General features: G+C 36.8%; 3 protein-coding genes across 5 annotated transcripts in view; 2 read left to right on the top strand and 1 right to left on the bottom strand.

The window, feature by feature from the left end:
- The first annotated feature begins 214 nt into the window (after positions 1-214).
- LOC125240093 lies at positions 215-7,516 on the top strand. The gene is made up of 5 exons (XM_048147939.1): positions 215-494; positions 1,000-1,135; positions 3,078-3,131; positions 3,486-3,542; positions 7,320-7,516. The coding sequence occupies exons 1-5, from the start codon at positions 366-368 to the stop codon at positions 7,514-7,516; spliced, it is 573 nt and encodes a 190-aa protein (XP_048003896.1). The 5' UTR covers positions 215-365.
- Positions 7,517-7,756: 240 nt separating this feature from the next.
- On the bottom strand, positions 7,757-12,999 carry LOC125239619 (zinc finger protein ZFP2-like). 3 transcript variants are annotated; one of them, XM_048147232.1, is made up of 5 exons: positions 12,769-12,999; positions 11,751-11,886; positions 10,757-10,810; positions 10,210-10,266; positions 7,757-9,410 (listed from the first exon to the last, which is right to left on the bottom strand). In XM_048147232.1, exons 1-5 carry the CDS (start codon positions 12,895-12,897, stop codon positions 8,176-8,178), a joined length of 1,611 nt encoding a protein of 536 aa, XP_048003189.1. In that variant the 5' UTR covers positions 12,898-12,999; the 3' UTR covers positions 7,757-8,175. The 3 variants fall into 3 exon arrangements, with proteins under 3 accessions (XP_048003189.1, XP_048003190.1, XP_048003191.1); XM_048147233.1 differs by having other exon boundaries at positions 7,757-9,404; XM_048147234.1 differs by lacking the exon at positions 10,210-10,266.
- Positions 13,000-14,029: 1,030 nt separating this feature from the next.
- The window catches only part of LOC125240092 (zinc finger protein 62 homolog), a 31,818-nt gene continuing 18,920 nt past the window's right edge, over positions 14,030-26,927 (top strand). Inside the window, exons 1-7 of the mRNA XM_048147938.1 lie at positions 14,030-14,197; positions 16,580-16,715; positions 17,485-17,538; positions 18,639-18,701; positions 19,239-20,234; positions 22,019-22,270; positions 23,555-23,661. Coding sequence (XP_048003895.1) covers positions 14,069-14,197; positions 16,580-16,715; positions 17,485-17,538; positions 18,639-18,701; positions 19,239-20,234; positions 22,019-22,270; positions 23,555-23,661 — 1,737 coding nt within the window. The 5' untranslated portion in view covers positions 14,030-14,068. The remainder of the gene's footprint in view (positions 14,198-16,579; positions 16,716-17,484; positions 17,539-18,638; positions 18,702-19,238; positions 20,235-22,018; positions 22,271-23,554; positions 23,662-26,927) is intronic.

Genomic DNA, 26,927 nt, shown 5'->3' with positions numbered 1-26,927 from the left:
ACTTATATCACAAGATTAATTTCACTTCATTAAAAGTGTTAAATGTGTTTAAAAATGCCCATTTTATGGTCTAGCAATAAACTTGGCATTATTTTAACTAACTTGGCCCACAAAAATACTACAGCACTAGTGTAAAAAAAGTGAAAAAAAAACAGACTGACAAGTGACAGACACGTGACAGAAGATCAGCCATTTTGCCCATTTTCGGAGTATTTGGAGTCGATATCCCTAATTTTATTCCAATTAGCAATCAATATGTGGCTGCTATCTTTATATGAATGGAATGGCAGAATTGGATTTTAGAGTGTACTATGTATTAGCTAAATCATTTGTGTCAGTGCTAGCACAGTGTTTTATAAGTAACAATGGAAGAGTTACATTCGTGTAGCTGTTGCCTGGTGCGACCGCCGGAGAGGGGGCTCAGAACACTGTATAAACATCTCGGCAAAACAGAAGTGTACCACGAGATGCTGAAAGACTGCTTCGATATAAACGTAAGTTAGAACATTTTATCTTGCTTTCAGCAGCTGTTATGCTCATTTTGGTATTATACATTTGTTTCTATGAGACTGTAGAAGTGATTATTGCATAGGTACCATTTTGCATGGTAGTCTCGCTAATCAAAGTTCCTAATAATCAATGGAATGGTTCACAGGTTATAATCTGTCTTAATGATAAGAAGTATACTAGAATAAAGTTTGTCATTTTTTTTCAATAGGCTAGTTTCCTATTAGTCAAATTAGCTTCTTTTTAAGAACTGTCAAAACAATTTGCTAATATGGAATTACTATGAAATACTGAGGAGTGTCGTCACAGTCAATTCATTTACTTTATATCCTTCTCTTTGACAAATGTAAATTATGTTTAAACATACCTACTGTCCATATTTTTCTTCTAATAATGTGGTGCTTTATTTCATGCGTGTCATGAAATATTGTATTTTAAGTATAAGAAACTAACCTAATATCCCTATTTTTATGACTTAATTTTATCTTGCAGCTAGGCATAGGAAATGAAGAGTGCGGGATCTGCGAGGTGTGTGTGGGACGGCTGCGGGATGCAAATGACTTCAAGATGCAAGTGAAGCGCAGCCAGGCTGAGTTGCAGTCCAGGTTCAAGGGTGTCATCACTGCCAGTAAGTTACATCAGATATCAAACTCATCTTACTTCATCACTTTGGTGTATGGTAAGGCAATTACCCTACACAAATTATTACATTAAATTTTCCTAAAATTCTCTACTTTCCCCTGGGGATATTTTAGATTTTTCTTTCACTTTAAATTTACATAGAAACCATAGCTATACCCCCTGTATTTAGTTCTTCTAAAGCCGCGTATCGACTGCGCGCGGCAAACCATCGAACATTGGCTCGCGCGGCGGCCGCGCAATATGGGGACGGGTCTGCCGCGCGCGGCAGCTTGAACATTGGCGCGCTCGAACGTGCCGCGCGGCGAACCAGTTCGTGTCGGTTTTTGGTGGCGCGGCAAAGGAGCGTCAGTGTGTTGTGCGTGCGCAATTGGGACGGACCTAAATGAATGTTTGGTCACGGATCGCCTGCCGCGCGCCGCTGCCGCGCTATATGAAAATGTTGAGCTTTAAATTGGCTCGCGCACCAAAACGCAGGTTTGGCGCGGTCGAACATGGCTCGCGCGGCAGCCGCCCGCAGTCGATACGCGGCTTAAGCTCCTCTATTTAATCATTCTTAAAATTATTTAAAGACTGCAAATATTATTAATTGTTCATCAATCACAAATTTACAATACAAATAAAGAATTTAACTTAAAATTAAATTATAGCTGGAGGAGGTGTAGACTGTTTGTCTACTGTTCATTTAAAATATGAAACAATTGACAACATTTCATATTTTTGAGTACTACTTTTTATTGTTTGGTTTGAAAGAACTTAATACTAAAAGATACACGTATTTTTTTATTTTTCCAAAAACTGCTATTTTAATGGGAAAATCCCTTCTTATTACTACTTCGAGCAGAAAGAGCGTAAGTTACAAACGTCAAGACGCAGCTTCGTGACGTCACATGTGTTGTTTCATACACCTAAGAAAACGACAAAATCTTTTTAAAAAAATAAAGTTTTAACAGTCAGCTCAAACAGTCCGGTATGTTTGACTGTCAAGTGTCACTGTCAACCCATAGTGAATGACTACGAACCATAGACTAAGCCATGAAATTTTTAATATCTTTGCTACGAACTGTGATAAGTGTCACTGTCAAACTCAAGGGACATCCCAACTGGAAGATTTTTTTCTTATAGTGGCAGCTCTAAGTCAGCTATTTGACGTCACTTCCCCTTTAAACTATTTTTATGATTTTTTATACTAAAAATACGGAAAAAAAAATTAAAAAAAATATTTATGTGATCTACAAGCGTATATCTCGAAATGGTTTTCGATTTAGGGACATTGAAAATTTTGAAACGTTGTCAATTGGTACATTCACTCACTCACTCATCTCACTCTAGGTATCCCACCCCACAAACATCGGTCATATAATAATTCGTTTACGGTGTACTCGGTCAAACTGTGGAATACTTTACCACCTCCTCTTCGACAGTGTCAATCGGTCGCATCGCTGAAGGCGAATCTAAAGAAACTGTGGCTATCGGACGAAAACTGAGACAGGGATTGTATGCGGTTTTGTTAGTAGTATATATATATATTATATTTATTAAATATTTATTGATTATTTATATATTTATTAATATATACTGCGTGTTAGACTAAGGAATGAAAAATGTATTGTTATTATTTTGTAGTTTTTGTATTATGTGGATGTCTACCGTCTCAAACTCTCCCTCAAATGCTCAAAGGTTAACTGGAAGAGATCCCTTAAAGGGATAAGTTCGCCTTTGTACTGAAACTTTTTATTTTAAATATTATGTGCTGTATTATTTTTCTGTACAATAAAGTGTTTACTTACTTACTTACTTACTTACTTACATTTTTATAATTTGTTTTGCCTTTAAAACCGGTTTATCTCATTTGATGATCACTTATATTATGAATTATATGTAAGAGAAGGCACTCATGAATGAAATTATATTAGGTATTTTTGCTACAGGTGATAAACTCAAAATCAAGTTGGAGAAAGCTGCTGGTGAAGAAAACATTATTGGTGAGTAAAGCATATATTTGTTGTAGTATTCTATACATTTTTTTCATATGTAAATTTAAGTCAATAACAATTTATTTGTAACTTTTTATTTAACTATTTATTATGAGGACATTTTACATAAATGTCAATATTATATTTAATGTTTAATTGGATGACCATGCATTTTTATGATAACAAGGACTTCCTTTGACAATGGAGTCGGGAGCTAGCCTTAGCTCTGTGATATTTAATTCAATTTTGAACAGCAATATAATCTTGTACAAAAATACATTTTTTGCTAAAGTTAGCTACTTTATTATGTGTATTATTTACTATTTCTATGAAAGTATCAAAAATAGTATTCCTTTGGTGCAGGTGACATCAAGCTGGAGAAATCTGAGGTGGAGATGGCTGATGGCGAGGTTGTGTCAGGTGTGTACTGGCACAGTATAATAAAGAGTACTATCATAGTGTGGCTACTCCCGCTCCTAGCTGAAAGTGCCACTCACCCCCTGTCGGTTACCTCACAGTTACCGCCTGTCAAAAACCGACCTGTCATATTTCACTCATACAAGCATAGTACGCGTTCCGCCTACACGAGCTTAGACTGTGTGCTAGAAACGCGCCTCTTTCATATACAATTTGATTGCCAGTGTCCGAGGTGTGGTACTGGGCTGAGATATTTTCTATACTCAATGATACTTGAGGATGAGGAGTGTCTTTTCAAAAGGGCTTATTTCCACTTGTAACTTTTTTTGGGAAATCGAGAAAAACATAATTCCACGGTATTGATTTTGAAATTAATATTTAATTTGCAAAATTGTAATATTGTACTCGTAAGTTGACGTTAATGCTATAATTACATCAAACATAACATGTGTACCTAAATAAATATTTAATTACCATGTTTTTGAGAATTAAGCACTTTTGATGCGAACTTTTGGGAATTAAGCCCTTTTGTGGTGGCCTAGTAGCGTAAATGTTATTATTTTAAAATAGTTTTATTTTATTTTTGGATTTTGTATTAACGTTAGTTGATATGAATGTTGTTGTAATACATGCATTGGTTTATCCACATAAATAATCATTACACATTTTTCAAAATGTGTTCTAAACTTTGATGTTAATCTTTTTTTTAAAGATCAAGGCGTGACTTTTTGAACTTTTATCTCAAAACAACGCGTAATTTTCTATGCTAAGAAAAACTGCATTCATAGTTTAAAAAAAAGAAAAAATGGAAATAAGCCCTTTTGAAAAGACACTCCTCACTTGTAGTTATTGACTGGTCATTTGATCAACTACATTAATGGGTTTGGAGGGCACTAAGCTAGATATGAAGGAACAATATAGTGCTATCTCTAGTGTTGTACTTGTAATAGCATGACTGGTCATATGCTCAAGTTAGGGCCCATTTAGACGGTACGAGAACTCACAGTTTTATTATATTGCGGTATTTGATGGCTGTGCAAAATTGTATGTAACCTCAACAGCCCGTAATGTAACTAAAATCGCATGCGAGTTCGCACGTCGTCTAAATCAGATCTAACATAGCAGGTTGATGGACGCTACAAATACAAAAACAAAAGCCAGATTCAAAAGAAAGGTGCGTAGAAAAGTATAATAGAAAAGTTAGACTTGAATTTTGTATAGCTGCTTCTATGGCACTGGTCCCACCGCGAGCTAGTAAGCTATGAGCTATCGGCTTTACATGAATTTGTTATACACATGCGGATACACACCGCTGCAAAACCCTTTTCGTGTGATATATGCAATAAGAAATATAGACAAAAGAGTCACTTAACTGTTCATAAAAAGACACATTTGAAATTTGATCACAGTCAAGTAGAGCCAGGAGAGATAACAGCTTGCAAGAGAGAGTCTGCAGATGACCCTATAAATCCACTATCTGCAGATCAACAAGTATTCACTTGCGATATATGCCGAAAACAATTTGCAGAAGAAAGCACTTATAATGCTCATAAGAATAATCATTCCGGTGACTACCCATTCAAATGCGATGTTTGTGAAAGGAAATTCAATACGCAGTTTGCGTTGAAAAATCATAAATTTGATCACACTGGAGGCAAACCTTTCAAGTGTGACAAATGCAGTAAAAGGTATACATCAAAATGTGCTTTAAAACTCCATTCGAAACTTCACGATGAGGATTATAAGTATTCGTGTGTCGTGTGTAACAAACGTTTCATTAAAAAGGACGCTTTGAGTATACATCTTGAGTACACACTGGAGAAAAGCCTTATAACTGTGAGATATGTCAAATGAACTTCCGTTATAGATGTAGCTTAAAGAGACATCTATTAGTCCAACACAACCAAGTTATGGACAAACAGTTCTGTTGCGACATTTGTGGGAAACGATTTGCACTACAAGGGACTTTAGCTAAGCATATGGATAGACATGCCGAGAAAGAAATGGAAGATAAAGCTTTAAGGGAAGGTAGAAAGGAATATATGTGTGAGATATGTAGCAAACGGTTTTCAACTAAAGGTATTTTAAGAAATCACAGTATAACACATTCAGATGAAAAACCATTCGAGTGTGAAACGTGTCATAAGAAATTCCGGAAGAAGAGGAATTTACAGGACCATATGATGGTGCACGAGGACTTTAAACAGCACGCGTGCGAAGTGTGTGGGCAACAGTTTAGGCATAAGTCTGCCTTGACAGTTCATGTTCGAAGAGTTCACTCTACTGTAAAGCCGCATGCTTGCGATGTATGTAAAAAAGCTTTTCCGGTCCTTGCTGCATTGAAGGAACACTATCGTGTTCACACGGGGGAGAGACCATATGCTTGCGAAATATGCTACAAGTAATTTCAGCGACACAGTGGGGTGAAGAAACATCTTGTAAGCGTGCACCACGAGAAGCCTACGAGGTTTATTAAATTAAAAACAATGAATACTTATAGTTATACCTAAATAGAAAAGATGTCCGCAGTAGTATAAGGCTGTAACTATGTAAATACCCTAATTATAGTTTACATTGTGCAATTTATGTCATGTAGAAAGCTTAACATACTTATAGAATTGATGAAATCAGTAAATAATAGAAAAATATATTCACATTTCATGTCCCAGGTTTTTTTTTCCTTATAAGTATTTCAAGTATATACAAATTGAATAAAAAAATGTATGTAAGTATTAGTTTAATTTTAAAACCCAGTTTTACTTTTTGATGATGGCAAATATAATCATACTAATCATTTAAAATAATTCGTGTTTTTTTATAACATTTGTTACAAATGTTAACTTTTTCGGATCTATCCTCAGATCTATCTACAACTAAAAAAATATTCCTGGCAGTTGACACCAATAATCTTTGCGATATTACCACAGTTAAAATGTATGTGGCGACCGGTCTGGCCTAGCGGGTAGTGACCCTGTCTGCTAAGCCGCGGTCCCGGGTTCGAATTTGAATAAGTATTTGTATATTATATATATCGTTGTCCGAGTACCCACAACACAAGCCTTCTTCGGCTTACCGTGGGACTCAGTCAATCTGTGTAAAAATGTCCTTATAATATTTTTATTTTATTATTTATGTGGTACCTAGTAGGAGCACGATTCCTAAACATGGCCCATTTACATGGTGCGTAACTCGTATGCGTTTTCATTGGTGTTCTGAATTGTACGTTTTTTTTATTATTATAAACTGGCCTGTGATTGACCTTAGTCGCACTGATGGAAAGTGACGACAAGGCCGAAGTTGTAGCTCACTGGTTCAGTAATAGCCTATTCACTCTTGACTTGAATACACCCAGCCCAGATTGTATTCAGCCTGCCTGCCAGAATATAGATGACTACGTAACCTCAACTGTGTGCATTGTAACTATAATCGATCGCGCTGGTTAAATAAGTTCTAATGTGACTGGTGCATAATGAGAGGCATTAAAGGCGGGTTGTTTTATGAGAGGAGCTTTGATAGGAAAACAAGTATTCTAATGCCTAAGGATGCTTTCAACTTACAGTAGGGCCGTACCGCGCGGCTGCGTTCGTGTCTTGCAAATGGTCTCGTCGGAAGATCAGCGCTGATCTCCGGGTCCGCATTATGCTTAGACGGAATCATTTCGTGATAAACTTACCAATTTCTTGTACATTTGTAGTTTCTAGTAATACTTTATGCATAATGTGTAGTTTTTAAGTTTAATACAAATAAATATTTTGATTATGATTATTAATTTATGTACAGGTATTAACAGTGCTGGATTAAAAGTGTCGTCAAGGAAAAGACCACTAAGAAAACGGGGTAGAGGTAAACCTGTTACCAGATGGGAAGACGAAATAAAAAATGTCGCCGGTCAAAACTGGATGCAAATAGCCCAGGAGAGAGACGAGTGGAAAACTCTGGAGGCCTTCACCTGCGAGGACGAGGTTCTTGGAAGATAATAAAAACTATAGAAATTATTAAAATTAGCAATAAATAAAAGGCTATTTTATTTTATTTATTAACAGACATACATAAAATATGCAAAGATAAGTAATACAAAATAAAACACATAAGTTCTGGGGTTCTGTTTGACATATATTTTGGTTAATAATTGAAAAAGTAATGTGTATTTTTTGAAATAACAGTAAATAAAATATTTTATATAAATTAAACATTTTTATAATATATTTTTTTATAACATATTCAGACATCACAATGGTCCATAACTTCTAACAATTAAAATACATATAAGCTAACTTAATTATTTGACATTTTACTACACATAAATAAATACATATATTAACTTCCTTAAAAATGAGGAAAAATTAATAAGTAAGGCACTGGTCCCACCGCCCCAGTAAGCTATGAGCTATCGGCTATAAAAACGAACAAAAGATAAGCACTCCCGTGCAAACAAAGACACGGCCATATTGATAGCTCACCGCTGGGCGAGTAACTATAAACATCGCCGTGTCTCTTTTATTTACACGGGAGTGATTATCTTTTGTTCGTTTTATAGCCGATAGCTCATAGTTTAGCTCGCGGTGGGACCAGTGCCTAATTAGCGACGGAATCCTGTATCTTTTAAACTGGCTGGTATGTTTATTTATTATATGCATTATTTGATTACCACAAATTTATTAGGTTTCTCATTATGAACACGTATCAGATGTTTCCTAACACCTTCAGGTCGAACAAATTTCATTTGACAAATTTCACAAACATATGGTTTCTCTCCAGTATGAGTTCTATAATGGAATTTCAAGGCGGATAATTCAGCAAACCCTTTTTTACATATATCGCAAGGATATGGTCGTTCGTCGGTGTGCAGTCTCCTCACATGTATATATAAAGCATTCTTATGTCTAAATTGCTTGTCGCACACTTTACAAGAGTGTAGCTTCAGCCCGCTATGTATAAGCATGTGATTTCGCAAAATTGTTGAGCGTCCAAATCGCTTGTGACATATTTCACAGGAGAAGCGTTTGTCGCCTGTGTGTATTTCAGTATGACGTTTAAAACTCGATCTGTGAGTAAATTGTTGGCCACAAACTTCACAGGCGTGTTGCTTTGTGTTTTCGTGTACCTTCATATGCACCTCTAAATACTTCTTCACTCGGAATTTCTTATGACACGTTTCACATTCGAAGGGTGATTCATTAGTATGTATTTCTCTATGATTTTTCAAGACACCTTTTAATGCAAACTGTTTGTGACATATTTCACACTCGTATGGTTTTGGGTCCTCCTGTTTTCCTTCATTTTTTTCTTTCTCGTTTTTATCATGTAGTGCCTTATGTTTGTAAAAATTTCCTTGTATAGCAAACCGTTTCCCACAAACATCACAATCGTACTTTTTGTCCACAGGATCAGATTTGAAATGACTTTTTTTATGAAAAGTCAAGTGGCTTTTTTCTCTGTATTTTTTGTTGCACATATCACACGCGTAAGGTCTTTCCCCGGTGTGTATCCGCATATGTACGATCCACTGGTTTTTATGGAGGAATCGCGCGTTACATACTTCGCAGGAGAATTTGAATTTTCCCATGTGGTAGGCGTAATGAGTATTCAAGTGGCTTTTTTGTACGAATCTTTTATCGCACACGTTGCATGCGTAAGGTTTCTCTCCGGTGTGGCAGCGGCGATGGATTGTCAGTTTAAATTTTGCATTTGGGTTGTCGAAGGTTTTTTGGCATATATCGCAGGTGTGTTCTTTAGGGTGACTGGGAACTGGAGCTAGCTCGGAATTGTCAAGGTTATTTTGAGTTGGATCGCGCGCAGATGTAGGGCTGGACGTTGGCACGACGGGTTCTGCTGAAGGCGTTCTCGGTTGCTTGTGTACGGCCACTGAAACTGACAATAATATTTACAACTTAATTATTCAGACTGGGGCCCATTTCTCGAAGCTACAAGTTACAAGTGGTAGTCAATGTCTAATATGACAAGTTGGAAAGAGACTTCCGCTTGTGACTTGTAACTTTACATTTTGAGAAGTGGGCCCCTGGTATGCCATGTTGAAATTTCCAGTAATAAATTTTAATGAAACTTTTACGTTGCAGTTGGTTGTCAGGCAAAAGTATAGATGTAAATCTTACATCCATAAAGAAATCTTCAATATTTTTATTAATACAGCTTTATTTATTTAATTACTTAATTAATTTAATTATTTAAACTTTATTGCACAGTAAAAAATGTACAAAAGGCGAACTTAATGCCAGAAGGCATTCTCTACCAGCTAACCTTTGGGCCAAACAGAGATACTACACAGTATACTGTTTAATTTAATGGCGGCGCGTTGAATATATCAGTTTAACAAGCTGGAGCATTTTTTATACAAGACTTTACTTGTACAAAATGTACCGGATGTATGGTGAGCTTATAGGAATCGACTAAAGTGGTCATGTTGACCTTAACATAGGAATAAGTATATATGTACGCCCAAGGGACTATCCCCACACACATGACGACGCATGTCTTAAGACGCGGAACGCGTCGCCTGGGCGTCCTTCCTATACAAAATGTACTGAGATGTTTTTCAAATTACACTCGGGCGGCGCGGCGCTGACGTCCGTTCCGCGTCTTACGACGTGCGTCGCCTGAGTGTGGGTTGCGACCAATGCATCTGTAAATGTGTACAATAGACATCAAGTACCTGAAACGATTTCGCCATCTGCCATCTCGACCTCTGACTTTTCCACTTTAATATCATCTGCATTAAAAAACAAATATTTGTTTTAGTAAGTATGCTTGCTACTGCTTACATACTTATCCAGACTCATATTATAAATGGGAAATTGTGTGTCTGTTTGTTTGTCCGTCTTTCACAGCAAAACGGAGCGACGAATTGACGTGATTTCTTAAGTGGAGATAGTTGAAAGGATGGAAAGTGACATATGCTACTTTTTGTCTCTTTCTAACGCAAGCGAAGCCGCGGGCAAAAGCTGGTCATATATAATATAGTAAATTGTTGTCTTATAAGTGAAATGTTGTAATTTCTTTAGACAATCAATATTCTTTAAACTGAATATTTGTAATATTAATAAACACACACATACATGAATTCATTGAGTAGCTTAATTGCGGTTGATAAAATAATAAGTATAGGTATTTATTTAATGTAAAATCAATACAACAAAACAGTACAGCAGGGTTTCAGGGAAAGACATTCTAAAATATTGTATGATGGTAATAATACTCACTTAAAATTGTTTCTTCACCAGAAGCTTTTTCCAACTTGATTTTTAACTTGTTACCTGTTGAACACAATAATCATATAATATATTTGTTTGTGTTAGTGAATGTTTATGTTGGTCATGAATCTACAGTGCAAAATTGGTGAAATTGATGTAGATCATGGCTGTTAGAAATATCAACAGGAGATTTCATTCTCTATAGTGCAAATGTTTTTATTTTATTCAAAACGACAATTCAATCTAAAGGTGAATATACAACATAACATAATACTCAATTACTCATTCATCAAGGGTCACTTGCTCCACCGAAAATGGAGAGTTAACCCACCATTTTATATGGAATTTGACTGTTGTCAGCCCACTAACCTTGAGTTAAGGTGGGGCAAGTGGCCCTTAAAAGATTCATTAGACAATAAAAAGAATAACTTTAACAAACAATGCCCATTACATAATGACAATGCCTTGACTTATTGTTGTCTCATTAAAATATTATCAGACACAAAATAGCGTAGTGTTTTAGTGTTTTTAGAAGTTTTTTGTAAGGGGCTTTCTCATAAACTAGCGTATGGACATGTGGCGGCATTCTGGACAAAGTGGGCAATGGAGTTGTTATTATCTACTAACTTATTGTTCTTACTAAAGTAATCAATGGCTCAAGACCTGAAAACAGTTAAAATATTGAGTGTCCCATTTCTGGGTAATGGCAGGTCCTCTTCTTTCTTCTAGACTCTAGACCATAGCAGCTTAAATTTCCAATCCCTTTTTGGACTGTCATTGTTATATTGAGGCAAAAATATATATACTTTTAGTTTAAAAACTTTGGCACTACTTGAATAAGAATTAAAAAGTGTAATACTTATGTTTTAGATAAATAATTTAATGTTATTAATTTAATCATAAAATGTACCTAGGCAACTCCATTACCCGCTCTGTCTGGAATGCCACCACCATACTCTACGCATAGCTCCATCAAGTTAGGTATAATACACATGTATCTTACTAGCAGTGATGACTCCCTTGAGTCGTGCATGTAGTTCAGCCTGGCAGCGCTGCACTTGCAGCTTGAAGTCGCTCGCGTCCCGCAGCCGCCCCACGCACACCTCGCAGATGCCACATTCATGATTCCCCAAACCTAGCTGAACATTAAACATCACTTGTTTATATTTTAAGCGGGTTGCTCACATTTTACTCAAGTTGAAATAACTCTCAACATGTTTTAATCCATTTCCGAGGAAATGAATTTTGGAAATGGATAGAAACATGTTGAGTGTTATTTCAACTTGGGTAAAAACGTAAGTAACCCGCTTAAAAACCTCTTGTGTAGTTTAGAATGTTGGCTTATAATATATTTGGATAAAATTATAAACTACAACTTTGTTTTAATTGTAAATTGTACCATTAACAATATCTAAACTGGCTAAAATCCAAATCAAACATTATATGAACATTTCAGTTGGCATTTTCATTATTATTTCTGGGTCTGAAGTTTCTGCAATGCAAGGATGAAGCAAAATCACAGTTTATTTATTTATTTAATATTTATTGCACGAAAGAAAAATCTTGCAGTACAAAAAAGGCGGACTTAATGCTATAAAGCATTCTCTATCAGTCAACCTCGAGGCTAAGCAGAGAGACTGTGTGTGTGTGTGTTTCATCCATGGAAATATATTTCCTACACATTCAATTGCTCTAAAATTTTCAATGGACTCTAATCTAGTAAAATAAAGGTGATAGCTGGAAACTAGAGTTGCCAAAAGCAACTGCTGAGTAGTTAGCCTGTTCCAAATGTTGACTGGGCCGGCTCTATTTCTGATGTGAATCCAGAACAGGGTCTAAGGGGGAGCCAACCGTGGCCCATGTCCCGGGTGTCAAGTCCGTTATCACTATATGGACGTGTCTCGACTGACGCAGTGCGCGCCTATTATATGGCCAAGCAACCTGCCTTATTACCTCGCTCTCTATGCCGAATATTCGTGGCACTTCTAACCCTATGCATCTACGAAACCATGAAAGCTTACATTTATATTAAAGCAGTCTCTTAGCATTTCGTAGTATATCTCTGTTTTGTCGAGATGTTTATACACAGTTTTGAGCCCCTTTGCTGGAGGATGCACCAGGCAACAACTACACGAATGTAATTCCTCCATTATGTACGGTGTTGGTACTGGCAATTGTATCACAATGAATAAACACACTAATCTATATTTATACCACTTTGTACAGACATATGAATTTCGAGAGCGGTTCTCTCGAATATCTCGAACCCATGACATTGACATACAGTATCCATAGACAAGACATCAGATTTTTAATATTAGTGATGCTACTGCAGATGGGCTAGTTTGTCAAGTCAAAACTTGCCAAGTTTTTACAATTATCTCTGTCATCTAGAAAGTTAAGTAGGCCATGGTTATGAAAATATAACCATGGCCTACTTAACTTTTCTAACTTAATTGTAAAAACTTGGCAAGACTTTTCTATTGTCTAACCCCACAGACAGTCTTAAAAATTCATAATCTTAAAAAAAACTTGTATGCAATCTGACAGTTCAAACTGACACTGACAAGACACTGACAGATCTGAACTGTCAGATTGCATACAAGTTTTTTTTAAGATTATGAATTTTTAAGACTGTCTGTGGGGAGCCTAAGCCTCCCCACAGACGAGTCTTAAGCTAGGAACACACTACGCGGACGTCCGTCGTAAATCGACCGCGGACGGGAATCTGGACAATGGAAATACACATAACCGTGCAAACTATCGGTCGACGGACGCGGACGTGGCCTTGAGCGCACGGACGTCCGATCGAAATCTGGCTCTCTGGATGTTTTGTTCCGTGCACACTGATAGGTCGCGGTCGCGGTCGTTTTACGACGGACGTCCGCGTAGTATGTTCCTAGCTTTAATTTTCATAATCTTAAAAAAAACTTGTATGCAATCTGACAGTTCAAACTGACACTGACAAGACACTGACAGATTTGAACTGTCAGATTGCATACAAGTTTTTTTTAAGATTATGAATTTTTAAGACTGTCTGTGGGAAGCCTAAAATGGACTAAATCATCAACAGAAACTTGGCACACAAACTTGGCTATCAATAGTAGAGGCACAGCACTACAGTTAACAAAAAAAAATTAGCATTGTCTATAACGTCTATGACTAGTGACTACTTACGTCAAATTTGTTGTATATTTTTCTGCATGAAATTCATCATTAGATGAATACATCTATTAATATAATATATATATATTATATTATAAAGTTCTAGTAGTATTAAGCTGTTTGTGACCCATTGTCAGTGCATTTATATATTTGGCAATGGAGCAGTTACATTCATGTACTTGCTGCCTGGTGCGGCCGCCGGAAAAAGGCCTTAAGATTATGTATAAACATCACGACAAAACAGAGGTATATTACGACATGCTGAGAGACTGCTTCGATATTAATGTAAGTAAACAATTACACAATAAATTGTTCACAGTATTATAAGAATAAATACCACAAACATTTCGCTGCCGCTTACTGACATCCTATTTCTATGGTAAATACGGACTAACTAATATTTGTACTATCATCATCATCTGAGGCATTATAGCCGCAGGTGGGCCTTAGCCTGGTCAAGCAGGTCTCTCCAGTCCGATCTATTTCTGGCCTTCCTTCTCCAACTTTTCACTCCTAGGGTCCTGATGTCCTGGTATACGCCGTCTAACCATCTGAGCTTGGGCTTGCCTCTACCTCTGCTGCCCTCCGGTCGGCCATCTAAAAGGCGTTTGGGTACTCTGGCCTCGTCCATTCTAATCACGTCCAACCACAGAACTAAATCAAGATAGAAGGAAAATGCTCGGCGATTAACAGCGAAACCGAGCGTGTAACGTTTTGTGTCGAGCCTATGACGTCACGAGTGTACTTTAGTGATGGGAACGTTGTCGCCGCGTAACCTATTCGATCGATTGTGGAGGTTGCTTGCGGGATGCCCGCCGAAGTTAAAAATATCGGATGTTCATCTTCGTTGTGAAATGAAGTAAGTATATACCTGTATTCGTGTGATGACAAACAATTCACTAGTAGGTATATAATTTGCCTAAGGCCAGGAACAAAGATTTTAGTAGGTAGATATTAATACTAGTTAATATTTCGTAATATTTTTAAGAAAATCGACCATGTACTCACTTCATTATCCTCATGTTATTTGTTACAACTTTTAGTAATATGTATATAAATATAATTAACCATTAACACATTTTTAGAGTTATTTTTATTCATAATAAATATAGAGCGTATTATGTTTGTATTTGTTTTTCTGCCGACCACAAATTCAACGTTAATACCGTAACTGTAACCTATTTTAAATTTAAATTTACTTTTCACTCGTACTTTATTTGTATAGTTTCATAACAATATAAAAACATAATTATAATTTCCACTGCTTCGCAAAATCGAATAAGGAAATCGCAGCATACATGACGATATAGTTCCGTGGTGCACCACTATTCTTAAGTTCGACGTGAGTTCGACGGACAAAATAACAAATCTACCTTCACTTTGTCTCGACAGTTTGAATAGCCTATTTTTATATCGCTTGTTTTAAACGCACGCCAAGTCGGACTCGTCAAATTAAAGCCGCAATGGAAAACTAGTTTGACGGCCGTACGTCAGCTAATGTTTTGATGATAAAAATAGGAAAATCGTGTTTTTTATTTAATAAAAAATATTTTAGGACAAATGGTACTTACCGATGATAGGAAACACTTTGTTTAACACTCTTGCTTTTATTGGTGGTGTTTGAACAGTTAATTATCGAATACCGACCCATTTTGTATTTTTCACTGTATGTCACTCGCGGGCAGCGGTCGGGAGCAGACTGACTTGCGCGGCGAACAATGTTGCTCGCTATTTAACTTTTCCGCACGCGAAGTAGATACACTTTTTCCTTCTATCTTGATTTAGTTCTGTGCGTCCAACTAATATTTTTACTATAACTTAGTATAATAAAGCAACTTTAGATCTGAAAGATCTTTTACCGTAATAGTTTTAAAACAGAGTTTATATTTTATTTATGCATTTTTGAAAGAACAATAACAGACATCTTGACATGACACCTGACATCTTTTTGTAAAGGCTGCTAGGTATTTTTAATGACATAGAGGTTGCGTTCTAATAAATAGGTTTCATGATGAAATTCTACGCCCAATCCAGGCCTCAGGCTCACATTCAAACATGATGCTTTAGTTAGATCACATTATTTTGTTGTATTTACATATTATTTTATTTTATTGTTGACATGTTAAAGGCCCTATGGCCTAATCTAATATAGGATAAGGGCCAGTTGCATCAACCACATCTGACAAACACATCAGCAGACGTCTATGGAACTTTCCATACAATAAAATTTTACAAACACCTTAACGGTGACAGAGGATTTGATGCAACCGGCCCTAGGTATATTGTCTGTAGTGACATTTTAGAGTCTTTTACAGCTCTAAAGTTAGTATTTTAGATTATTTAAGTTTGTATTTTTATATATGATGTCTAGTTTTAAGATGTAATTAAATTAGACATTGTCTTTACATCTCATATTCATTACAATAGCTTTATATTTTAGTTGAATTCATATTATTCATTATAATCTTGAATATAATGTTGACATGACATTGTAAAAGTGCTCCTGTGGCTTATTTGCTGAATAAATGTTTTGTATATCTGTTTTTACCAATGTAAATCAGTCTTCATGCAAACATCTAAAAAGCAGAATTGGAACTATGTTTCCATGGAGAAGTGATTGGCCACTTTCCTCTTTAGTAGTTACTTTATTTTCATTTCAACTTCCAGCTCAGCATGGCAAATGAGGAGTGTGGCATCTGCGAGGTGTGTGTGGGACGGCTGCGGGACGCAACTGACTTCAAGCTGCAAGTGCAGCGTAGCCAGGCCGAGCTGCAGGCAAGGCTTAAGAAAGGGGTGATGTCAAGTAAGTTACAACACATCTTAACATGTTATCTGATCTCTCATTTAAGCTTAATAATAAAATTGTGCTAGCGAATATGTTAAATTTATTTATTTATTTAAACTTTATTGCACAAAATATACAAAAATGTACAAATGGCGGACTTAATGCCAAAAGGCATTCTCTACCAGTCAACCATAGGGCCAAACAGAGATGAAAAATGTTTAAAATGAAAATGAAATGAAATGAAATTAAAATGTTTAAAAGACCATGAACTACTTTTTATAGAGATTGATCCAAAAATGAGCAGAGTTCTATGGCCACCAAGCGGAGTACCATGTCAGAACTGAGTCTTTTAAATCAGTGTTCTTCCTTTATTACCTAGGCAATGATGATGATGATGATGATGTTGTGATCCTGTTATCCCTCACTAGGGACATGGGGCTCTTAGAAGAATCTTCCACTTTTCAATTACCTAGGCAATAGAAAGGAAACATTAAAACAAGAAAATATTTAAAATATGATATCCATATATTTTTTTTGAACCATGAATTATTTATTTTACGTATTTGTAGTTACATAAACATAAGATGTTGCTTGTTTGCACAAACTGGAATGAAATTGAAATAAATAATAAATTTACACAAGTTGCTGTGCAAGAGACTTCTGACACAAGTAATCTCTAATTAATAAATGACTCCTACCTACATCAATTATACATTGGTTGTAAATAAAATATTTCGAAATTTTGAAACTTAATAAAGACTAATATTAGGTATTTTTGTACCCACAGGTAACAAGATAGAAATCAAGGTGGAAAAAGCCTCTGAAGGTGAAACAATTATACGTGAGTATTATCCATGACAATTAAGTTGCTATTCTAGCTGTTTCTTGTATGCTTCATGGGCGAATCAACTTTTTGACCACTCAAATCTGTCTAGGTTTTAAATTTGGTTTTAAAATTTCACCCTTTAATTGGATTTTATACTTTTCCCTTTATGGTGTATGTATGTGCATTCAAAACCCTGACTACTAAACCCAATATAGTGAATGGAAAAACAACCAAAGAGAAGAAAAAGCGGTATTTTATGTCAGTCATGAAATAATAGTACATTACGATACAAGTTCAAAACAAAAAGGAAGTTCGAAACGAGTGGCGATAAATTAAGTCACGACCGAAGGGAGTATTTTAAATCGTTAGTTACGACATGTTACGAAAAAAACACCATCTGTACTGAAATAGTATTTTATGCAACAGGCGTTTAAAGGAGGTCAAAAAAGACGAGTGGCGTGGCTAACAATTTGAGGCGAAGCCGAAAATTGTTATTAAGACGCCACGAGTATTTTTTGACTTAGTTAAACACCGTTGCATACAATACTTTTTCTACGACCATGCACTTACTTTTTAATAGTTTTCTAGAATAACTTTCGGAACGGAACGCGTCTTCTGTCAAATTAAGTTGTCACTTAATGCAAGCACGTTCAAAAACCTTAATATGTTGCGCGATTTGTCATAATTCTTTAATGTTATTTGCAATATATTTAGGCATAAATGGGTCGATTGAATTAAAATATTAGTATATATTAAACAATCGTCCCAAATCGTAAATGTTTGTTTTTATGGTACCCAATGAAATAAATTGTGTTGGATGAATAGCAAAATCGAAAATATGTCCGCAAGTTTAAAAGCTTCAAAAATACGCCTTTGAATTGTCAAATATACTGCGTCAATGTCAATGCGAAAATTGAGAGTTCGGATTGTTTTATTTCGTTGTAGTATTGTTTTTCGCAACTGTATTAAAAAACGTCGTTCGTCACACGTGCGAAAATGTCATTACTTCACGAGTCCCGAGATATTTTGCCACGAGCGGCACGCGAGTACTTCTCGCACTTATAACGAAATGTACTATTTCATAGCACCTGTTTACAAGTGTTTTTTTCCTTCAGGCGATATCAAGATGGAGAAGGCTGATGTCGAGATAGCAGATGACGTTGATGAGTTCGCTTCAGGTACTGAATGTGTTGTCCTAGAAAAATGCTGGACCTTTAGAAATAAAACTATGGAAACAGATTATATCGTGTATAATGAATTTACAATTCATCCGTCCTTGTAATCCGTTTCCATAGTTTTATTTCATGAATAACTTTCGCGGTAACCAAAGACAATATTAAGACCTTTAGAATTAAGCTCATACCTAATAGATAAAAATAAATAAATAAATATTATAGGACATTCTACACAGATTGACTGAGTCCCATGGAATGTAAAACCAAAATTAACGACCAGGGACCTGTTGCATAACAATTTACAACTTGTATTACAAGTGGAACTCTCTTTCTTATAAAATGAATTGGAGGGGGACTACCGCTTGTAATATGAGTTGTAAATTGTTATGCAATAGGCCCCAGGCTCCTTTTAGAGGTATACACGTTAAGATGCAACACACTTGTATGCAATGAAAATAATTCACCAACAACCATAATTTACTATTGCAAACGTCCTTGACTTTAGTTCGTTAAAGTAAAGGTTTTAATTTTTCTTTCCAGATTCAGTGGCTATACAAAACGGACCGACGACATCTACCACTGCACAGGTCACGCTCAACCCCAGTCCTTCAGTGTCGAATTCGACCCTCACCGTTCACGAGCATTCCCAGTCAACTTCAACCAGCCAATCGAAACGGCAGGCGTGTGACATATGCCAAAAAAAGTTCGCAAACCGATATCAGCTAGCCATTCATCGCCGCTCACACACTGGAGAAAAGCCTTTCGCATGCAGCGTATGCGACAAAAAATTCATACAAAAAGCAACCTTAAATATTCATTACGCACTCCACCTGGGGAAGTTTAACTTCTCTTGCGAAGTATGTGACGAGCGATTCCTTCATAAAAACCAATACATCTTACACATGCGGATACACACTGGTGAAAAACCGTTTGCTTGTGATATGTGCGATAAGAAATATAGACAAAAAGGCGAATTAACTATTCATAAGAGAAGTCATTTCAATACTGATACCGTGGACAAAAAGTATGCTTGCGACGTTTGTGGGAAACGGTTTGCATTACAAGAGAATTTATTTAATCATAAAGAACGACACGAGAAAGAGGAAAAGGCAAAGAAAGAAGGGAAACAGAAGGACCCAAAACCATACGAGTGTGACATATGTTTCAAACGATTTGCGTTGAAAGGTATTTTAAAAGGTCATAAAGAAATACACTCACAAGGACCCCCTTTAGAATGCGATGTGTGTCATAAGAAATTTCAATTGAAGAGGTATTTAGAAAATCACATAAAGGTGCACGAAGAGACGAAGGAACACGCCTGTGAAATTTGTGGCCAACAATTTACACACAGGGCGAGTTTTAAACGTCATATTAGAAATCACACGGAAGAAAAACCCTTCGCCTGTGAAGTATGTCAGAAGCGATTTGATCGCACTGCGACTTTACGAGACCACATGCTTATACATGCCGGGATTAAACTACACACTTGTAAAGTATGTAATAAGGAATTTAGGTTAAAGTCGACACTAGACATTCATATGCGACGATTGCACACCGACGAACGACCATATACCTGCGATGTGTGTCAAAAGGGGTTCCCTGAGCTATCCGACTTAAAATACCATTATATGTCGCATACTGGAGAAAAACCGTTCGGTTGTGAAATATGTCCAATGAAATTTGCTCGACGTTCTCATCTCAAGAGGCATCTCACAAGTGTTCATAAAGAGACACTTTCCTAATTTGTTTACATAATAGGAATTATTTGCACGTTTCCATTTTAGCTTACTCGAGGTACTATTGTGTATACAGGGTGGCCCATTCAAATCGGTCAGTATGGGAAAGTCTGAAACTGTAAGACATACGAAGATTTGTTCTGAGGAACCATGTCACCGATTTTGATAAAAAGAAAAACTGCATTCATACAATTAAAAAAAAAGTGTACCCAGCTGGGGAATCGAACCCGGTTGTTTTGAAAAAATAAACTTACACTATTTCTATTCAGTAGGCCTAGCACATGATGGCCGCGGGAGTATGTCGCCGCGAGATAGATGCCACGTCTTCTTCTAACTGTATTAATGACATAAGGACGGGTAGTCTATCTCGCGGCGACATACTCCCGCGGCCATCATGTGCTAGGCCTACAGGTATCGTTTGTGTAGGTCTTAAGCAGTAAATATCTCTAAGAAACATAATGTCTAAAATGAATAAAATGCATTTTTTTCACATACTTTAATTTATCATAGTAGGTGTTAAAAGTGACCACCGTTACAATATTCAGCAAGTTCACTTCATCTTTACAACAGTGTACAAAAATAGCTATAACACCGTTGAAGACCTAAAAGTAGCCATAGAGTCAACTTTAACGCAGATTCACCACATGAAGATACAAAATGCAATAGTAAGATCGTTACCTAGACGTGTTGAATATTGTATTGAAAAATACGGTGGTCACTTTGAACACCTACTATGATAAATTAAAGTATGTGAAAAAAATGCATTTTATTCATTTTAGACATTATGTTTCTTAGAGATATTTACTGCTTAAGACCTACACAAACGATATCTGAATAGAAATAGTGTAAGTTTATTTTTTCAAAACAACCGGGATCGATTCCCCAGCTGGGTACACTTTTTTTTTAATTGTATGAATGCAGTTTTTCTTTTTATCAAAATCGGTGACATGGTTCCTAAGAACAAATCTTCGTATGTCTTATAGTTTCAGACTTTCCCATACTGACCGATTTGAATGGGCCACCCTGTATATCTATATACAGTATAGTACCTCGAGTGGTATCGAGACGACGCTAATATTTAAGTGTTAGTCCTCGGTTCAACCAAAAATTTATTTTTGACAACCCTAGTAAGGGGAAAGGGACAAGACGTTTAGCTTCCAAATTTAGGTTTTGTAGAAAACCGTGCTTGTGTTGGAACATTTCGTTGTGTGACAAGCAAAACTCTTTAAGTCATATAAATTTGATAAATGTCAATCTTAGTGCCAAGTAGCACTAGACCCTACTCATAGTGTTGTATTCCTGCCGGTGAGTAAGGCTGTCAGAGCTCAACGAGGGTGCGGTGTGCTGGGTACGTAGCCAAATTGCACAAACGCTCACGAAACGAAACGCTCGTAGATATCTATCTCTATCGCTCTTGCGTATTGGCGCGACAGAGCCAGACTACCTTTCGCGGCGTTTTTTTCAAATTTTAATTCGGCAAATTTTAATTTAATAAAAATAATTAATGCAATTCATGTTTTTATTTTTCTACCAGTTCCTTTGAAAATAGGTATGGTGTAGAGGTGTTACATGAATTTGTTATACACATGCGGATACACACCGGTGCAAAACCATTTTCGTGTGATATATGCAATAAGAAATATAGACAAAAGAGTCACTTAACTGTTCATAAAAAGACACATTTGAAATTTGATCACAGTCAAGTAGAGCCAGGAGAGATAACAGCTTGCAAGAGAGAGTCTGCAGATGACCCTATAAATCCACTATCTGCAGATCAACAAGTATTCACTTGCGATACCTATATGCCGAAAACAATTTGCAGAAGAAAGCACTTTTAATGCTCATAAGAATAATCATTCCGGTGACTACCCATTCAAATGCGATGTTTGTGAAAGGAAATTCAGTACTCGGTTTGCGTTGAAAAATCATAAATTTGATCACACTTGAGGAAAACCTTTCAAGTGTGACAAATGCAGTAAAAGGTATACATCAAAATGTGCTTTAAAACTTCATTCGAAACTTCACGATGAGGATTATAAGTATTCGTGTGTCGTGTGTAACAAACGTTTCATTAAAAAGGACGCTTTGAGTATACATCTTCGAGTACACACTGGAGAAAAGCCTTATAACTGTGAGATATGTCAAATGAACTTCCGTTATAGATGTAGCTTAAAGAGACATCGATTACGGCCTAGCCACGACAATGGTCTAAGGCGTTTTGCGGCAGCGGCAAGCGGTAAGTCACAAAAACAAAAACGCAGCGCGCGCGAGGCATGCCACGACTCGCGCCGCTGTTCGAAATCGCGCGCGGGTTTCACGGGCCTACCCGCGGCAGCGGCGCGCGGGGCGGCGCGCGACTCGAACAACTTGTAGCGCGCCGCGCCCGCACCGCCACGACATTGGAGCGGCGCGGCCGGCCTAGGCGGCTAGATGGGTCTAGCGATTCCACGCGAAACAAAAGATTTTGTTTTTATTATGAGCGTCTTGAACCCGAAACCATTATTTACTAAAAATTGAAATGTACTTTCGCGTGTGTAGTATGTAATAATGTTTTCAAACATATTTTTGTATAGTATTTATTCGTATTTACTCTTAATTTTTTTCTGATTGGTTATTTATATTAAGTATCATTTAACTAGCCATAAAATAAATGTCCTGTATTTAGTTATCACACATATTTTCTTGTACAAGACGTAATTGACTAATTAAAGCATTCTATGCACTTTAGAGTCATATTAGACAGTAAAAAACATGTTTTTAAATATGAAAGCGTCCTGGCCGCAACTAGGCCCTGCCGCCGCTTCTAAAAGTACGTGGCATGGCTAGCGCCCGCGCGCGTTTCCCGCGCAGCCCAGCCGCCCCGCTCGCCGCCTTAGACCATTGTCGTGGCTAGGCCGTTAGTCCAACACAATCAAGTTATGGACAAACAGTTCTGTTGCGACATTTGTGGGAAACGATTTGCACTACAAGGGACTTTAGCTAAGCATATGGATAGACATGCCGAGAAAGAAATGGAAGATAAAGCTTTAAGGGAAGGTAGAAAGGAATATATGTGTGAGATATGTAGCAAACGGTTTTCAACTAAAGGTATTTTAAGAAATCACAGTATAACACATTCAGATGAAAAACCATTCGAGTGTGAAACGTGTCATAAGAAATTCCGGAAGAAGAGGAATTTACAGGACCACATGATGGTGCACGAGGACTTTAAACAGCACGCGTGCGAAGTGTGTGGGCAACAGTTTAGGCATAAGTCTGCCTTGACAGTTCATGTTCGAAGAGTTCACTCTACTGTAAAGCCGCATGCTTGCGATGTATGTAAAAAAGCTTTTCCGGTCCTTGCTGCATTGAAGGAACACTATCGTGTTCACACGGGGGAAAGACCATATGCTTGCGAAATATGCTACAAGAAATTTCAGCGACACAGTGGGGTGAAGAAACATCTTGTAAGCGTGCACCACGAGAAGCCTACGAGGTTTATTAAATTAAAAACAATGAATACTTATAGTTATAACTAAATAGAAAAGATTTCCGCAGTAGTATAAGGCTGTAACTATGTAAATACCATAATTATAGTTTACATTGTGCAATTTATGCCATGTAGAAAGCTTAACATACTTATAGAATTGATGAAATCAGTAAATAATAGAAAAATTTATTCACATTTCATGTCCCAGGTTTTTTTTTTCCTTAAATAAGTATTTCAAGTTTTTAAATAAGTATTTCAAGTATATACAAATTGAATAAAAAAATGTATGTAAGTATTAGTTTAATTTTACAACACAGTTTTACTTTTTGATGATGGCGAATATAATCATTTAAAATAATTCGTGTTTTTTTATAACATTTGTTACAAATGTTAACTTTTTCGGATCTATCCTCAGATCTATCTACAACTAAAAAAATATTCCTGGCAGTTGACACCAATAATCTTTGCGATATTACCACAGTTAAAATGTATGTGGCGACCGGTCTGGCCTAGCGGGTAGTGACCCTGTCTGCTAAGCCGCGGTCCCGGGTTCGAATTTGAATAAGTATTTGTATATTATATATATCGTTGTCCGAGTACCCACAACACAAGCCTTCTTCGGCTTACCGTGGGACTCAGTCAATCTGTGTAAAAATGTCCTTATAATATTTTTATTTTATTATTTATGTGGTACCTAGTAGGAGCACGATTCCTAAACATGGCTCATTTACATGGTGCGTAACGCGTATGCGTTTTAATTGGTGTTCTGAATTGTCGTTTTTTTAGGGTTCCGTAGCCAAAATGGCAAAAACGGAACCCTTATAGTTTCGTCATGTCCGTCTGTCCGTCTGTCCGTCTGTCCGTCTGTCCGTCTGTCACAGCCGATTTACTCGGAAACTATAAGTACTACAGTGATGAAATTTGATGGGAATATGTGTTGTATGAACCGCTACAAAATTATGACACTAAATAGTAAAAAAAGAATTGGGGGTGGGGCCCCCATACATGTAACTGAGGGATGAAAATTTTTTTTTCGATGTACATACCCGTGTGGGGTATCAATGGAAAGGTCTTTTAAAATGATATAAAGTTTTCTAAAAAACATTTTTCTTAAAGTGAACGGTTTTTGAGATATCAGCTCTCAAAGTCGTAAAAAGTATGTCCCCCCCCCCTCTATTTTTATAACTACGGGGTATAAAATTCTAAAAAAAATAGAGGTGATGCATGCTAATTAACTCTTTCAACGATTTTTGGTTTGATCAAAGTATCTCTTATAGTTTTTGAGATAGGTTGATTTAACTGTAATTTTGGTTAAGTTATTGTGCTTACACTGAAAACGATGGCTGAACCTTATAAGATAGATCAAAAAATATACTACAGTATTGTACACCTTTAAAAATCCGCGATGATATAAAATCTTTATAATGTAGGTACTTTTTACGAGAAATATTAGCTTATTCAAGCAAATTTATAAATACATATATAAAATTAATATTCATACATAAAAGTACAAGGCAAAATATCGGGAGAGTTTAGGCTCCATTCACCAGGTGTATAAATTGACATAATAAGTTTATTATATTTGCTGCTACGGAACCCTTTGTGCGCGAGCCCGACTCGCACTTGGCCGGTTTTTTTATTATTAGAAACTGGCCCGTGATTGACCTTAGTCGCACCTGATGGAAAGTGACGACAAGGCCTAAGTTGTAGCTCACTGGTTCAGTAATAGCATATTCACTCTTGACTTGAATTCAGATGAATACGTAACCTCAGATTGTATTCAGCCGGGAATAGATGAATACGTAACCTCAACTGTGTGCATTGTAACTATAATCGATCGCGCTGGTTAAATAAGTCCTAATGTGACTGGTGCATAATGAGAGGCATTAAGGGCGTGTTGTTTTACGAAGGGAGCCGAAAGGCGAGTTTGATAGTAAAACAAATATTCTAATGCCTAAGGATGCTTTCAACTTACAGTAGGCCTACTGTAAGTTGAAAGCATCCTTACCCTGGGCGCACACGGAGGCGACAGTTGCACGGCGACATTTTTTGTCTCTGTCTTGGACGCATATAGTAACGACAGAGACAAAAGATGTCGCCGTGTAACTGTCGCCTCCGTGTGCGCCCAGCCTTAGGCATTAGAATATTTGTTTTACTATCAAACTCGCCTTTCGGCTCCCTTCGTACGGGCCGTACCGCGCGGCCTCGTTCGTGTCTTGTAAATTTAATGGTCTCGTCGGAAGATCAGCGCTGATCTCCGGGTCGGCATTATGCTGAGACGGGACCATTTCGTGATAAACTTACCAATCCCTTGTACCTACATCAGATCTGTAGTGTCTAGTCCACATGAGAGGTCATTGTTTGGGCTGGTGTCCCTCTCGCACTTACTGACAATGTCAACATTATTTAGTGACGTCATCACTGTCATACATTGGGGATACCAGTCAATTTTCAAAGTTACTACCAAATCTACTACTTAATACCCATTTGAACATATTTCTAATTATACAAATCTTTGATTTATTGGCATCAAAATAATTACATTATAATTATTTTCCGATTCTTTGAAATATATCGAAACCCTAGTTTGAATATAACACTAAAATAATATAAGAAGTTATGAAGTCAGGTAATATACAGATAAAATTACTACTACTGTGGTAACCTCATTAACACTGGCCACATGTGCGGGAGGAACACCAGCCCAAACAATGCCCTCTCATGTGGACCGTTTTCGCTAGTCTGATACGATCACCTTTCTGTCTCAGTGATAAGGTTCAATTTAGTATGGCAAAAAATGTGATTCCTCAATCTAGTTTATTAATTCTAAATCTATGGTCTAGGTCATACTTTATGGCACAGGGTGTCCACTACTAAACCCAAAAAAAATTCCCTGACTTTTCCCTGACTTTCCATGACCATTCAAGAAAATTTCCCTGACCAAATTTTCAGTCAACTATTACCACTTTTGCTTAGAGTTGCAAAAAACGGTTTTTTTTGTCTTGAAAAAAAAAACCTGAAAAA

The sequence above is a fragment of the Leguminivora glycinivorella genome, chromosome 26, assembly GCF_023078275.1.
Source record: "Leguminivora glycinivorella isolate SPB_JAAS2020 chromosome 26, LegGlyc_1.1, whole genome shotgun sequence".
NCBI classification, from domain to species: domain Eukaryota; kingdom Metazoa; phylum Arthropoda; class Insecta; order Lepidoptera; family Tortricidae; genus Leguminivora; species Leguminivora glycinivorella.
This window is presented reverse-complemented; position numbering and strand designations above follow the sequence as displayed.

Bases quoted from the DNA above. Each gene is read 5' to 3' on its own strand.
- LOC125240093 (XM_048147939.1), top strand. From the start codon at position 366: ATGGAAGAGTTACATTCGTGTAGCTGTTGCCTGGTGCGACCGCCGGAG. The intron at 1,136-3,077 runs GTAAGTTACATC...TTTTTGCTACAG, and splicing joins CAAGGGTGTCATCACTGCCA to GTGATAAACTCAAAATCAAG. The intron at 3,543-7,319 runs GTGTGTACTGGC...ATTTATGTACAG, and splicing joins TGATGGCGAGGTTGTGTCAG to GTATTAACAGTGCTGGATTA.
- LOC125239619 (XM_048147232.1), bottom strand. From the start codon at position 12,897: ATGGAGGAATTACATTCGTGTAGTTGTTGCCTGGTGCATCCTCCAGCA. The intron at 10,811-11,750 runs GTAAGATACATG...TGTGTTCAACAG, and splicing joins CAAGGGAGTCATCACTGCTA to GTAACAAGTTAAAAATCAAG. The intron at 9,411-10,209 runs GTACTTGATGTC...TATTATTGTCAG, and splicing joins AGATGGCGAAATCGTTTCAG to TTTCAGTGGCCGTACACAAG.